Below are 14,152 nucleotides of genomic sequence, written 5' to 3'. Positions count from 1 at the left end.
TTGTTTATGTGGCGTGGGATATAATTTTACGTATTTATAGAACTTTTAATCTTTCATGTGTAAGTAAACTATCGTACACTCAAGTTTCAAGACTATATGACGCCCAAATATCAATAAATTTCAATAAATTAGCGATTCTTTAACTTATTTTTTTCTCTTACTTAAAGGATACTACGGGGAATTAATTAGCGGAACTTTATATAGAAGAACAACTGTGTTGTAAGTCTTGAAAATTTGAGTTTCTGAGAAACTCAATAAATTAAATAAATTTTAAAAAATAATTACCGAAACTTGTGTTGGACTGTTGAATCGAAGGGTTGTTAAAGCGGATCGTAACAGGAGCGCGGGGGTATCTGGGAACGTACTGGCGAATGAAAGTTTTAGTATGAAAGTTTTTTAAATTTAGAACATTAAATATATGGTGGGTTGAGCTCAAATATAATAATCTGACGCATTTGAAAATGAATACTTATAGGTTACCATAGCAACTGCATCGGCGGGAATAACAGGATTCTTTAAGTTGCAGCCTCCGCGTCTTATATCTATTTTATCGGAAAAATCTATGGTAGAAATTCTGTTTCCTATAGAATAGACATATCGTCTCGACCATCTATCTGAGGGCTTTGTTTCGTCTAATACTCAATATGTTTAAACAAGATAGGTCAGTTCAGCTTTTGCTTATAGTATAGATTTAAGAGTGGTAGTCGCGCATGTAATCCATTATTTACCGTCAATCGACCTAGTGCAAGAGATGGAAAAAAGGATACCTTTGAAGAAGGCGAATGTTTTGTAAACCCAGAGAAGAGGCGTGCGGACATGGAAAGCATTAAGATATTGTATACCTCCGAGCGATCTCAAATACATGTTCTTTTATAAGATCTTCCGATTGTGTCAAACAAATTAAATATCTTACCTAAATGTAATACAGCGTGTGCACAAACAGGCAGCAATTGACTCGTGGAGACGACAAAGATAGGTCAGGATCGGGCAGACTTTTCACTACAGCAACAACAGGTGGGCAAGGCACATTTAATAGTAACGAGAGCTGAATAATGAATTAAAAATTATTTGCGCAAAACAAAACGAAATTTGGTTGACAATTTCTTTGCGGTGTGACGGAACGCCCTCCGGAATTCCGAACAGGTGGCCATGTATATGATTGGATTGTAAACACTGTGAAGCATAAAGATGTCCCAACAATAATCCCATGCTACCACAATGGTGTCGCAGTTGGCATCCAGCCGGACGCACCAGTAAAAGACAATGGTATTACAAGCCAAAGGAAAAGTACACAGCCAAAACGGCAGAATGTTGACGGACAAGTTGAGGGCGGCTTGAACTTCGAGTCGGTTTACTTTCGAGCTGTTTGGCATCCAGGGAAAAGATTCGGTGTCGCCTAGATTGTTGATGGACTGTGAAGGCAGATGAGGAACCTGTTCATGAGTGTCCATCCGATGATGGACGACGGCCGGTAGAATTATTTCAGGATCTTGAGAAATGATAGATGGATTTCCTTCTCTAACATCTGAAGGATTTTCGGAAACGGGTTCCAGAACTTGTTCCGCGGTTAACTTCGACTCCAACTTAACATCTGCATTACAGAAAATTCTCGTGAGTTAGTTTGGTCTGATTAAAATGTTTAAGTTAAACAAATAATAAAAAGTTACCAGAGCTGATGTTACTGGGCTTCCGGATGAAGGATTTATTCTCAAACTTGACCGTAACAGGCTTACGACGGTATTTGGGTACATAATGACGAATGAGAGTTTTAGTTTCAATAAAGATCTTTAAGTGGAGAACGAGGCAAACGATACCCAAGAACAAATTCCACGAGCATGCCCAAACGCTCTGGATTATACTGGTGGTGCAGGTGAAAATTGACTTGTTGCCCGTCCAAAATGGACTCGTAAAAATAACAAATGTTATTCCAACAGCAATTGAGATGGACACGATGACACCTCGATTAGTGACGTTCGCCTGATACCACTCGAAGCGAACGATGGACAAGTAGCGGTCCAATGCGGCCAGCGACATGCAGATCAAAAGGATCGAATAGTCGGCAGGATAAAAAAGAACTACGAACCGACAGGCCAGGTAATCGTGTTTGTGCACTGTCACCAATTCAAACGCGTTATCAACTAAGAAAAGGCAATCAAAAATGGAAATGGCAACCCAAAAGATGTGACGGGGATAGTGAAGCTGACGTGAAAAGGTCACCACAAATAGGATGACACAATTCAACAGGATTCCAACACAGATGACCGACGTTCGAAATGAAGTTTGGGCTGCAGTGAAGTTCTGTTCCATGATTGAGAAATCATATTTACCCAACGTAATGTTAGCCAGCGCTGATTGTTCTCCGTCCATTCTGGCGTAGGGAACACGACAGAATGGCGAGGGATCACCATCCTAACTTGTATATCGTGTGCGGTGGCTTCAGCAGAAATTTCACTTCGCATGCGCAACGATGTCATCACTTACAGAGTCCAATTGAGCATCTCACTAATTTATTAGCAATTTTGTGACAGTTAACAGAATCAATTCAGACAGACTATTCTATGAGCTGCGACGACCAACTCCATGCAATAATGGGCGACTAAATGAAAACTGGCCACGTTTTATTTTGCTTGCCAAACCCCTAAATATTTTATGGTTCATCCTCCTCGAAAAAAAAAAACAAAAAAGGGAAGGGCGGCTAAACGTGAAAAAAGACGCTGAAAGGTGGAACTAATCCAGGGAAAAAAAAAGAATTATTAACAGAGAAAAGCCAGTGAAGAGCCTGGTATGACGACATGACTTTTTTTTTTTTTTAATCGCCCATTTCAGCAGCCCAACATAGAAAAATGTTATTGATTAACTTGGTTAGGTGGCGTGGGATATACTTATTGTTATTCCGTAGTTATGGAACTTTTTATCTGTTTCGTGTAAAACATCGTACATTATGGGTGGGTTTTAAAAATATCAATAATTCCTGTTTAGCATACGCAGTTGAACTATGACAATCCTTGCCGATGGCGAATATTATTAACAATCAGCTTAGAAGGAAAAGAGGAGATAAAAGTAATCATTCAAGTTGTTTGTTTTATAGGTTTAGAACACTTGAAAATAAATATGAAGGTAACCAAAGCAACGTTTTGCTCGCAACGGAAAAATATCAGGATTATTACGTTATTAAATCCCCTATTTACCAATATGGAAGATGAGATACAAAATCTTTGCGAAAATGATGAACTTTTTTTTTCCCCCTAAAGCAGCTGGCGTGGCGACCATCTTCTGTTGTGGCTACTGATACTTATCTTTCGCTCTATCTTCAATTTAGTGAATTGAGAACAGTAGAGTTTTTCCCCTAAGAGTTAAAAATAAAAAACAAGTATTTAATCCGCTATAATATGAGTACACTCGACTTTATACAATGGGATTGGGAAGTAGAAAAAGATTTGCATAATAATAAAAAGAGTATTATGTAAGCCCAGATATCAAACGCTTTCCATTTCCAAATGAAAGGATAAAGAAATGGGGAACAGCAATTTGATGTCTTAGGTAACGTAATTTTACGGCATATTACGACAAACAGACAGCAGTTAACTTATCGAGACGAATATCGATCAGGACCGTGCGGACTATTCAATTCAACAACAACAGGTAGACACTTATATGCGGCCAATCACCGCCGTTAATAGCAACGAAAGCAAAATTAATTTATTAAAATTACTTGCGTGAAGCAATAAAACTAAATTTGTTGGACAACTTATTTGCGATGCGAAGAAAAGCCCTCTGAAATTCCGCACAGGTGGCCATGTACATGATTGGATTATAAATACTATGGAGCATGAACGTGTCCCAAAAAAAATTCAATGTTACCATAAGGATGTCAAAGTTAACGTCCAGCCGGATACACCAGTAAACGACAATGGTATTACAAGCCACAGGAAAGGTGCACAACCAAAATGGCAGAATGTTGACGGACAAGTTGAGGGCGGCTTGAACTTCGAGTCGGTTTACTTTCGAGCGAGTTGGCATCCAGGGAAAAGATTCGGTGTCACCCAGATTCCTGATGGCCTGAGACGCTAGTGGCAGATGAGAATCGTAATGACATTCGTCCGTGTTCTTCACTTGATTGCTGACGTGCAATTGCCTGAATTCAGGATCTTGAGAGAGGATTGATGGATTTTCTCCTCTAACACCGGAAGGATTTTCGGAAACGGTGGATAGAACTTGTTCAGCCGTTATTTCCTTAATTTTCAAACTAGTACCTATAGTACAATAAGGAAAAGTCATAATGGGTTTCATGTTGCAATTAAAACTATAAGTCAATGCAGCTAATCCAAAGCAGTTGTATAATAATTTTTCAAAAAGTTACCAGAGCTGATGATACTGGGCTGTCGGATGAAGGATTTATTCTCAAACTTGACCGTAACAGGCTTACGACGGTATTTGGGTACATAATGACGAATCAGAGTTTTAGTTTCAACGAAGATCTTGAAGTGGAGAACGACGCAAACAAATCCCAAAAACAAATTCCACGTGAAGGCCCAAACGCCGTGAATTAAACTGGTGGTACAGGTGTAAAGTGATTTGTAGCCCGTCCAGAATGGACTCGTAAAAATGATGTATGTGACACCAACTGCAATTGTGATGGACACGATGGCACCTCGATTAGTGACGTTCGCCTGATACCACTCGAAGCGAACGATGGACAAGTAGCGATCCATTGCGGCCAGCGACATGCAGATCAACAGGATCGAATAGTCGACCGGATAAAAAAGGATTACAAACTGACAGGCCAAGTAATCGCTTCTGAGCACTGTCACCAACTCGAGTGCCATATCGACTAAGAACAGGCATTCGAAAATGGAAATGGCAGCCCAAAAAATGTGGCGGGGGTAGTGAAGCTGACGTGAAAAGATCACCACAAATAAGACGACACAATTTAACAGGATTCCTACACCGATGACCGACGTTCGAAATAAAAGTTGGACTGCAGAGACGTCCTGTTGCATGATTGAGAAATCATATTTACCCAACGTTATGTTATTGGCGAGTGCCGATTGATTTCCGTCCATTCTGGCGTAGGGAACACAACAGAATGACGAGGAATCGAGACTCACATATTGTGCTCTACGCTGCTTCGACAGAAATGTCCACTTCGCATGCGCAATGATTACGTTAACGCAGCATCATCAGTTCGTCACTTAACAGATACGGTTCAGCCTCCCACGAACTGGGTATTAGTTTTGCCACATTGAAAAGAAACTCATCAGACACGCTATCTTATTCTTTGCTGAGCTCTGCTCACCTACTCGCATGGTCGTCGACTGAACAAAATTTACCTACCTTTTTTTTTCCTACCAAACCCCTAAGATAAATTGTGCTACGTTGCCAGTACGATAAAATCAGGGAAAGGGTAGTCAAACACATAAGAGAAAATCCGTGATCGATGGCAGCTGCTGATCCATTCGATCACAGGTCTCCGTTCTCAGTTCCATCAGGATCAGGCGATTCCTGGAATGTGATGGAAACTCTCGACTCTGTTATCTCTCCTAAGAATTGTCAATCGGAATGTCAAAACAAAAGGTAAAATAAAATCGATTCAAGACTTACCTACCGGAATTTTCAAACCAACATGAATGTAATTGGCGAACAATTCATGCGGAGCTACGCGGAACAACATTTTTTTTTCAAGAATAAAATTTCAGAGAAAGAGTTGGCATATTCAACGACAGCCGTGAATTATTTGAAGTAAATTTTATTTATTTATCGCTGGCGCTAGTGGTTTATTTATTTGTATTAATTTCTTACCAAGAAATCGATAAAGTTTTAAAGATTTCACTCAACACTCAACGTGTAAACCTGCTTTCATACGAGTGCGATTGATAATGACAACTATAGTTCAACTGAATGTTCAAACAAAGAGCTCGGAGGTAACGGTAAGTTTCTGATCCATGGCGGCAAATTCAAATTTAATTTGCGTCGTGGCCCAGTGCCAGGGCTCTTGATTCACTGTATGTGACTGAAACTGCGACAAAGTACTTAAAGATGCATTTAGCTTATAGCTGGTGTGACGGCCGTCATGTATGGACTACTACATCCTTTTGAGCATGCGCAGTTTGCGCAGTTTCACTACTACTTAGAGCTCACTATAGTCCTAACAGGTGGGGGAGACTAGACAATTTGAATAGAAGCAAAAGGATAATAAATAAAAGTCATCATTTAAGTTGTTTGTTTTATAGGTTTACAACATGTAATCGTATGGTAGGTTGAGCTCAAGCATAATTTGACGCATTTGAATATAAATATGAAGGTTACCATAGCAACAGGTTGCCGCAATGGAAAAAATAAAAAGGATTATTTAAGTTGCATCCCCCCATTTTACAACATTCAAGATGAAATCCAAAAATTTTGCGAAAAACAATGGTCGAGCTTCTTGTTTTCCTATTGTGGCTCACATGGCAACCACCTTTTCCTAAGCACTTCGTTCGCCCAATCCTCATTTGATATTGAATTCAGAAAGGTCAGTTTTTTTCAAACAGTTGAAAATAATAAAAGCAAGTAGGTTATAAGCTCCTATGTCATAAGAACATTCGACTTTGCAGAAATCGATTTGGGAAGTATGAAAAGATTTGGCAAAAATCTGAATTTTTTGTAAACCCAGAGATTAATCACTTTCCATTCCCGTTTGAAAGGATAAAGAAATAGGGAACAGAAATTTGATATCTTACGTAACGTAATATTACGGCATACGACAAACAGACTTCGGCAGTTGACTTATCGAGACGACTATCGGTCGATCGAGCGGACTATTCAATTCAACAACAACAGGTAGGCTAGTTAATAGCAGCAACGAGAGGAGGATAAATTATAATTACTTGCGTAAAGCAAAATCAAATTTGTTTGACAACTTCTTTACGATGCGAAGAAAGGCCCGCCGGAATTCCGAACAAGTGGCCATGTACATGATTGGATTATAAACACTATGAAGCATAAAGATGTCCCAAAAATAAATCAATGTTACCATAAAGTTGTCACAGTTGGCTTCCAGCCGGATGCACCAGTAAAAGACAATGGTATTACAAGACACAGGAAGGGTACACAGCCAAAACGGCAGAATGTTGACGGACAAGTTGAGAGCGGCTTGAACTTCGAGTCGGCTGATTTTCGAGCGGATTGGCATCCAGGGAAAAGATTCAGTGTCGCCTAGATTGTTGATGGCCTGAGATGCAGGTGGCAGATGAGAATCGTGATGACATTCTTCCGTGCTATCTTGTTGATGGCTGACGTGCGTCTGCATCATGAATTCAGGATCTTGAAAAAGGATCGATGTATTTTCTCCTCCAACACCGGAAGGATTTTGGGAAACGGTGGATAGAACTTGTTCAGTCGTTTCGATGTTTTTCAAACTAGGACCTATAGCACAATGAGGCAAAGTAATAGGTTATGTTTCAATTAAAACTTTAAGTAAATGCAGCTTATCAAAAGAAAAATATATGATAATTGATCAAAAAGTTACCAGAGCTGATGTTACTAGGCTGTCGGATGAAGGATTTATTCTCAAACTTGACCGTGACAGGCTTACGACAATATTTGGGAACATATTGACGAATGAGAGTTTTAGTTTCAATGAAGATCTTGAAGTGAAGAACGACGCAAACGATGCCCAAGAACAAATTCCACGTGAAGGCCCAAACGCTGTGGATTATAGTGGTGGTGCAGGTGAAAATTGAGCGGTAGCCCGTCCAAAATGGACTCGTAAAAATGACGTATGTTATCCCAACCGCAATCGCAATCAACAGAATAACACCTCGATTGGTGACGTTCGCCTGATACCACTCGAAGCGAACGATGGACAAGTAGCGATCCAATGCGGCCAGCGACATGCAGATCAACAGGATCGAATAGTCGACCGGATAAAAAAGGATTACAAACTGACAGGCCAAGTAATCGCGTCTGAGCACTGTCACCAACTCGAGTGCCATATCGACTAGGAAAAGGCACTCGAAGATGGAAATGGCAGCCCAAAAAATGTGGCGGGGATAGTGAAGCTGACGTGAAAAGGTCACCACAGAGAGGACGACACAATTCAACAGGATCCCAACACCAATAACCGACGTTCGAAATAAAAGTTGGACTGCAGAGATGTCCTGTTCCATGACTAGATAATCATATTTACCCAACGTTATGTTATTGGCGAGCGCTGATTTATTTCCGTCCATTCTGGCGTTGGGAACACGACAGAATGCAGTCTCGCACCAAAGAATCCAGACTCGTTGATATTGTGTTCTTTATTGCTTCAACAGAATTGGCTCCTCGCATGCGCAACGATGTTACATTACTACGGAGCCACGCATTCAGCCACTGAGCCTTCCACGAACTATTTGTCAATTTTTCACAGTGAACAGAGACTAGACACGTTATTCTCGGTTATCGGTGATCCTATAAGAGCTCTTCTCCCATACTGGGATGGTCGTCGACTGAACGTAGGATATATCCCAACTGTTTTCCTATACCGATTCCCTAAATTGTCAACAACAGGAAACCAGGGAGAGGGTAGTCAAAAATATAAGGGAAAGAGAAACTAATTAAAATAGAGAAAAAGAGCCATGGCAACACTGTGCGGCCGATAGGACTACATAACCTTCAAAATTCAAACGATTTTTCTAGGAAAATGTTGCGTCATCAACTAACCCACAAAGAAAAATTGTAAGAAAAACTTCTTCATATTCCTGAATCATTATTTCGTCAAATTTAAATGTTCACAAAATTGTAAGGCTCCCATTTTAATTGATTATTTTTGAACTTTTGATTTACCTATTGCAGCGCAACGGAACCGCTAATTGATTTTAGACCAAATTCAATTTAAGGCACCATTTTTACTAGTGCTAATGAGTAGAAATTATTCATAAATGAAAGGTTATTTCAATCTGAGATGCTATACATTACATATTGATCGGGAGGCAAAGCCAACGTTGTCAAGTCAAATTACCTGACAACTGCCTATATCGTAGCAGCGGGAAACTTTGATACAGTGGAAAAGAGTAAGTTGATATTTCACAACTTCAGGAACACTGGTCCACGAACGCAGGTAAAATGTTGGGGTATAGCGAGCACATCATTGGTGAAATTGCAGTCTAGCGTGGAAGGATGTGCCCAACTTGTACCTAGTTCGGAACAGATACCTCCATGTATACAAGTATCATAGCAAATATAACCAAGAAAAACCGAATTGCTCTACAAAACACACCTGTTGTTCAGTCTAAGAAAAACGACGATAAGGAGCGCGCCCGGTGATGTACATAGCTACAATAAAGTCTGGTCTAGGGATTACAAGGCGGCTGTATCATAGGATGATACATAGGAACTGCTTTTCAGGTACATTAGGTGAGTATAGTCAAGTAGCTATATAAGCTGATTAAATTTTCTTTCAATCAAACGACAGATTTATCTTTCTATAAAAGAAACCTGGAATGAATACTGCTTTCCTATTTCTATGCCCAGGCCACATGAATATATACAGCCTTGCTATACTAATAGGCTATAAAAATAGGTCCGCTGATTCACTCTGTATGGGAAAGGATCAATGCAAAAATGAGAGGATAAAGATCGGTATAAATAACGTGCATTCAGTTATCAAATGCGTGAAAAGAACCTGGAAGTTAATACATTCAAGTCATTTTGATTTCAAATAAAATTTCCTTATATCTATTCGGTGGCACAGCATTTGCTGATGAAATGTTCTTTCATTTCGAAAAGCGATTGGTGAAATTCGGAGCAGGTGAACATGTGCATGACGGGATTGTAAATGCTGTGGAGAATGTACGCGTTCCACACGTAGATCCACGTTTGGAAAATGACATCGCAATCGCCTTTCACCCAGACGCACCAGTAGGTCACCAAAACGCAACAGCTCATCGGCAGGGTGCACAACCAAAACGTCAAAATGTTGACGAACAAATTGTGGGCGGCTTGAACTTCCATCCGGCCGATTCGCGATCCCTTTGGCTTCCGCGAAAAACATTCGGCGTCTTCCAGATCCGTGACCGACGGCAGCTGATCCATTCGATCATCTCCGTTCTCAGTTCCAGGATCAGGTGGTTCGTGGAACGTGATGGAAACTCTCGACTCGGTTCTCTCACCTCCTATACATACGACGAATTGTTCATTCAAATAGAATTTCCAAACAAAAGATAAAACCAAATCGATTCCAGACTTACCGGAATTTCCACTATCAGCCGGCGGAATGGACTGAACGAATTTGACGCTGGCGGACAGGGAGCGACGGTATTTCGGCACGTAATTACGAACGAGCGTCTTGGTTTTGTCAAAGATCTTGAATTGTAGAAGGAGGCAAACGATGCCCAGCAACAAATTCCAGACATTGACCGAAAGCACGTGAGTCAAATTGACGGTGCAGGTGTAAATCGACTTGTAGCCCGTCCAGAACGGACTCGTGATGACGACGAACGACAAGGCCAGAGCCAGCGTGATCAACAGGATGACGGCCCGATTGGTGACGTTCGCCTTGTACCATTCGTAGCAGGCGATGGACAAGTAGCGGTCGACGGTTGCCAGCAAATGGCAGAGCATCAGGGCCGAGTCATCGGCGAGATAGAAAATGACCCAAAATGGGCAGACGGAGTAATCCCGATTTTGGACGGTGATGAGCTCGAGGGCGGTGTTGAGTAAAAACAAGAATTCTATTAGCGAAATGGCGGCCCAAAAAATGTGGCGGGGATGGCGCAAATACGGCGAAAAAGTCGTCACCAACACGATAAAGTAATTGGCCAACCATCCGACGAAAATGACCGACGTCCGGTAAAAATATTGGGCCAGGGAGATGCGCTGCTCCATGACGGGGTAGTCGAACGTCTCCCACCAGGATAGTGGAAGTACGTTAGTAGTATTAACCACTGATTCGTCCATCTTGATGTGTTATCAACGACTAAGTCATCAATCTACCGGTCTAATATCTTTTCAAACTGTTTCGGACATTAACAGGTATATTCCGTTTCGCATGCGCGGAACGTTTTGGCGGCAATAGGTCAGTTTGCTATTCAGCCTTTATTAGAGTTATTTTTAGAATCATATGTTACGGCGAAAGGTTAACGATAGACACGTGCCGTGCTGTCCCAAAACCTATTGATTGACTAGAATTAACTAGCTGTCTAGCCATTTTTATTGCCAGTAGAAAACGCATTAAAACGCGCTAAGTAAAAAAGGAATTGACGTCGATAGAAAACTTATATTAATAAATGTTGTTATCATTTTAGGGAAGCTTGTAGTCTATATACATTTATGATGAGGAATGGCGCAACAGGTAGGAGAGTATTATATTCAAAATTGAAAGACCTCGACCCAATGCGCAGCAAGCATCAGCCCCCACAAAACCCCTTTGGGCCACTTCATTATTTGAATACAAAACGTGCGATGCGGACGAGCTGAAATGGACGAGCGAATTGAACGATTATGTGCACGCAACAATCAGTATACAAGAAATGTTGCCGGCCACGAATACCAGGAACACAATCAAACATTGCGAAACGCTCAACAACAATTGAATTGCCTAATTCTCGTCGTGAAAGCCAACGTGAAACAATTCGGTCCATTTCCTCGTGATGCGGACGAGGGCCTTCCAGAATTCGGGACTGGTGCTCATAAACATGACGGGATTGTAGATGCTGTGCAGCATAAACAAGTCCCACATGTAAGTCCACGTGAGCAGAATGGTGTCGCAGTCACCGTCCAGCCGGAGGCACCAGTACAGAGCGATGGCGTAACACGAAACGGGAAAAGTGCACAGCGAAAACGGCAAAATGTTGGCCGACATGATCAAGGCCGCCTGAATTTCCAGTCGATGGATTTTTGAGCGTTTCGTCGACCTGGGAAATCCTTCATTCCTGGCCGGCTGCTGGGGTAGCGAAGAATTCCGTTGATTATGCAAACTGTCCCGTTTGTTGGTCGTCAGATTTTCGGGAATCGTGATAAACACTCTTCCCGTTGACGTGGGCAAATTGTTCTGACTCACTCCTAGCTCTGCTCATTTCAAACCAATGATATAGTAAAAAAATGTCTAAATGAATTAAGAATCAATTAGGCCTATATACGACAGCAGAGATAATAAAAGGTTATATACCAGAACTGGCGTTGGGAGGGCCGACGGACGACCGTAAAAATCTGACCGTTATGGGCGTCTGACGAGAGCTGGGCACATACTGCCGGACGAGAGCTCTCGTCCGAATGAAAATGTTCAAGTGGAGAGCGACGCAAGCGAGGCCCAGCAACAAATCCCACACGAAAACCCGATTCACGTGAGTCAAATTAACGGTGCAGTTGTCAATCGATTGATGGCCGGTCCAAAACGGACTGGTGATGATGGAAAACGATACGACGGACACGATGGCGATCAACAAGACGACCCCGCGATTGGTGACGTTGGCCTTGTACCATTCGTAGCGCACAATCGACACGTATCGGTCGATGGCGGCCAGCAGGAGACACGACAACAGTAGGGAGTAGTCGACCGGGTAAATTAAAAGTAATATCCGACAGGCCTGGCCGTCTTGATCGATCACGACGGCCAATTCCAGGGCGTACTCGACCAAGAAAAGGCATTCGAAGAAGGAAATGGCGGCCCAGAAAATGTGGCGAGGGTAATAGCGCAACTGTCGCGACAAACCCACTACGGCGAACACGAGAGCGTTCAGAAATAGTCCGACGGCGACGACCGACGACCGAAAAATCTCCTGAGCTCGTGTGAAATGTTGATCCATGATTTGAAATTCGAGTGTGTTGTTCCACCACGGGAGGGTAACGTTAGTAGTGACACCAGCCTCACCACGTCCGCCCATTGTGCGGAACGTGTATTTATAACCGACTGGGAAGAGCGGATAGCTCTGTCTGGATTTAATATATTCCGCCGCGTTAGTGATGAGAATCCTATTGCGCATGACAATTATAGCCGTGCGCCAACTCGGTATATAGGACTACTATGACGTCATTCACACACTCCCCCCATCAAAATGCGATTTTCCCCGTCGGCACTTGGCAACCTTGATTAAATGATTATATTGTTCAAACTTTGTCATGTTGAATTAATGCGATTCTCGAAAGAACAGGATCAATATAATTGATTAGCCAATTAGATTTGAATATCTTTTTTTCCCGCGTTATTACCTTGAAGTAAAAAGGCATACGACCCCTGTGCTGTGATGGAATAAATGTTTTCCTGTTGACTGTCAGATTATATGTATAAGCCAAATCCGTAATAACATCTAAAGGCCTACTAAAAGCCAGGATGCTTATTAAACTATATACCATCCGGACGAATGGGAGAGGTCTGGATCGGTTGTCAATGGCAACGGCGATGTATATATAGCTTCACTTCCAGAGACAGCCGTCCATTCCAGCTTCTCTGTTCTTTCGAATCAATTATTTAAATGGAATCAGGTTTTTTAACTTGTTGCAAAGGTGAATTTGATGTTCCCATCTCCATCATGTCTAACGGAGAAGGGAGTAAATCAAGCATCAAATTGTTTTCGTTTCTTCAGTTGAGGACTCTTATTTTATTAGTTATAACAGTGGATTAATTATTTCAAGCCACTCGTCCTACATGTTTAATGGAATAAAAGACGCCACCGCCCACCGGTGCTTCACTGTGCGACCCCATTTATCGCTCGGCGAACTGATAAAACCAAACTCTTTTGAATGTTATATTGATATAAAACGATGGAGGAAAAGTTTCGTGAGGATTCGAGTCGAAGGTGACTCGTTACATAGTGAACTTCCCAAAAAGTTCTACTTTCAAAAGAACGAACATTTTCAAAGGGCGATAACATATCACCAATTCGGGTCTCTCGACTATCTCAACAAAATCTAAAGTTCTAAACAGCTTGACACGATTAAATAGATATAATTACAACTGTGAAGAAAATGTTGAAGTATTAACCAACTCATTTGGATAATGTAGGCTCGTTAGCGCACGTATAATAGCCTATAGCTAGGTCAAATCTAAAGAAATTGATTTTTCTTTTTTAAAAGGATATTTCTGGTTCTCTCGACGTGTGCAACAAAATCTGAGCCCAGGAATTCTTTTTGGTCGTTAACACCCTTTTAAACCAGGCGCCGGTCGAGTATCCGTTCATCTCGGGAGGGGGGTTAA

The 14,152-nt window shown here is 41.6% G+C and overlaps 4 protein-coding genes across 5 annotated transcripts in view; 1 reads left to right on the top strand and 3 right to left on the bottom strand.

Annotated features, from left to right (window-relative positions):
* Positions 1 to 14,152, bottom strand: part of LOC124205555 — a 96,686-nt gene that overhangs the window by 26,659 nt on the left and 55,875 nt on the right. The window lies entirely within an intron of this gene.
* LOC124205541 overlaps positions 1 to 14,152 on the top strand; it is a 35,837-nt gene that overhangs the window by 16,214 nt on the left and 5,471 nt on the right. The gene's annotated exons all lie outside the window — the stretch shown is intronic.
* Positions 901 to 5,316, bottom strand: LOC124205549. The gene is made up of 3 exons (XM_046602998.1): positions 4,361 to 5,316; positions 1,668 to 4,253; positions 901 to 1,591 (listed from the first exon to the last, which is right to left on the bottom strand). The coding sequence occupies exons 1-2, from the start codon at positions 5,061 to 5,063 to the stop codon at positions 3,709 to 3,711; spliced, it is 1,248 nt and encodes a 415-aa protein (XP_046458954.1). The 5' UTR covers positions 5,064 to 5,316; the 3' UTR covers positions 901 to 1,591; positions 1,668 to 3,708.
* Positions 6,204 to 14,058, bottom strand: LOC124205547 (tyramine receptor Ser-2-like). 2 transcript variants are annotated; one of them, XR_006879375.1, is made up of 3 exons: positions 12,128 to 14,058; positions 7,508 to 12,027; positions 6,204 to 7,404 (listed from the first exon to the last, which is right to left on the bottom strand). XR_006879375.1 is itself a non-coding variant. In XM_046602994.1 (3 exons), the coding sequence occupies exons 2-3, from the start codon at positions 8,208 to 8,210 to the stop codon at positions 6,863 to 6,865; spliced, it is 1,245 nt and encodes a 414-aa protein (XP_046458950.1). In that variant the 5' UTR covers positions 8,211 to 12,027; positions 12,128 to 14,054; the 3' UTR covers positions 6,204 to 6,862. The 2 variants fall into 2 exon arrangements, 1 of the variants encoding a protein (XP_046458950.1); XM_046602994.1 differs by having other exon boundaries at positions 12,128 to 14,054.

Source organism: Daphnia pulex, chromosome 10 (genome assembly GCF_021134715.1).
Source record: "Daphnia pulex isolate KAP4 chromosome 10, ASM2113471v1".
NCBI classification, from domain to species: Eukaryota; Metazoa; Arthropoda; class Branchiopoda; order Diplostraca; family Daphniidae; genus Daphnia; species Daphnia pulex.
The sequence above is the reverse complement of the archived record's forward strand: the minus strand, read 5'-3'. Positions and strand labels throughout refer to the sequence as shown.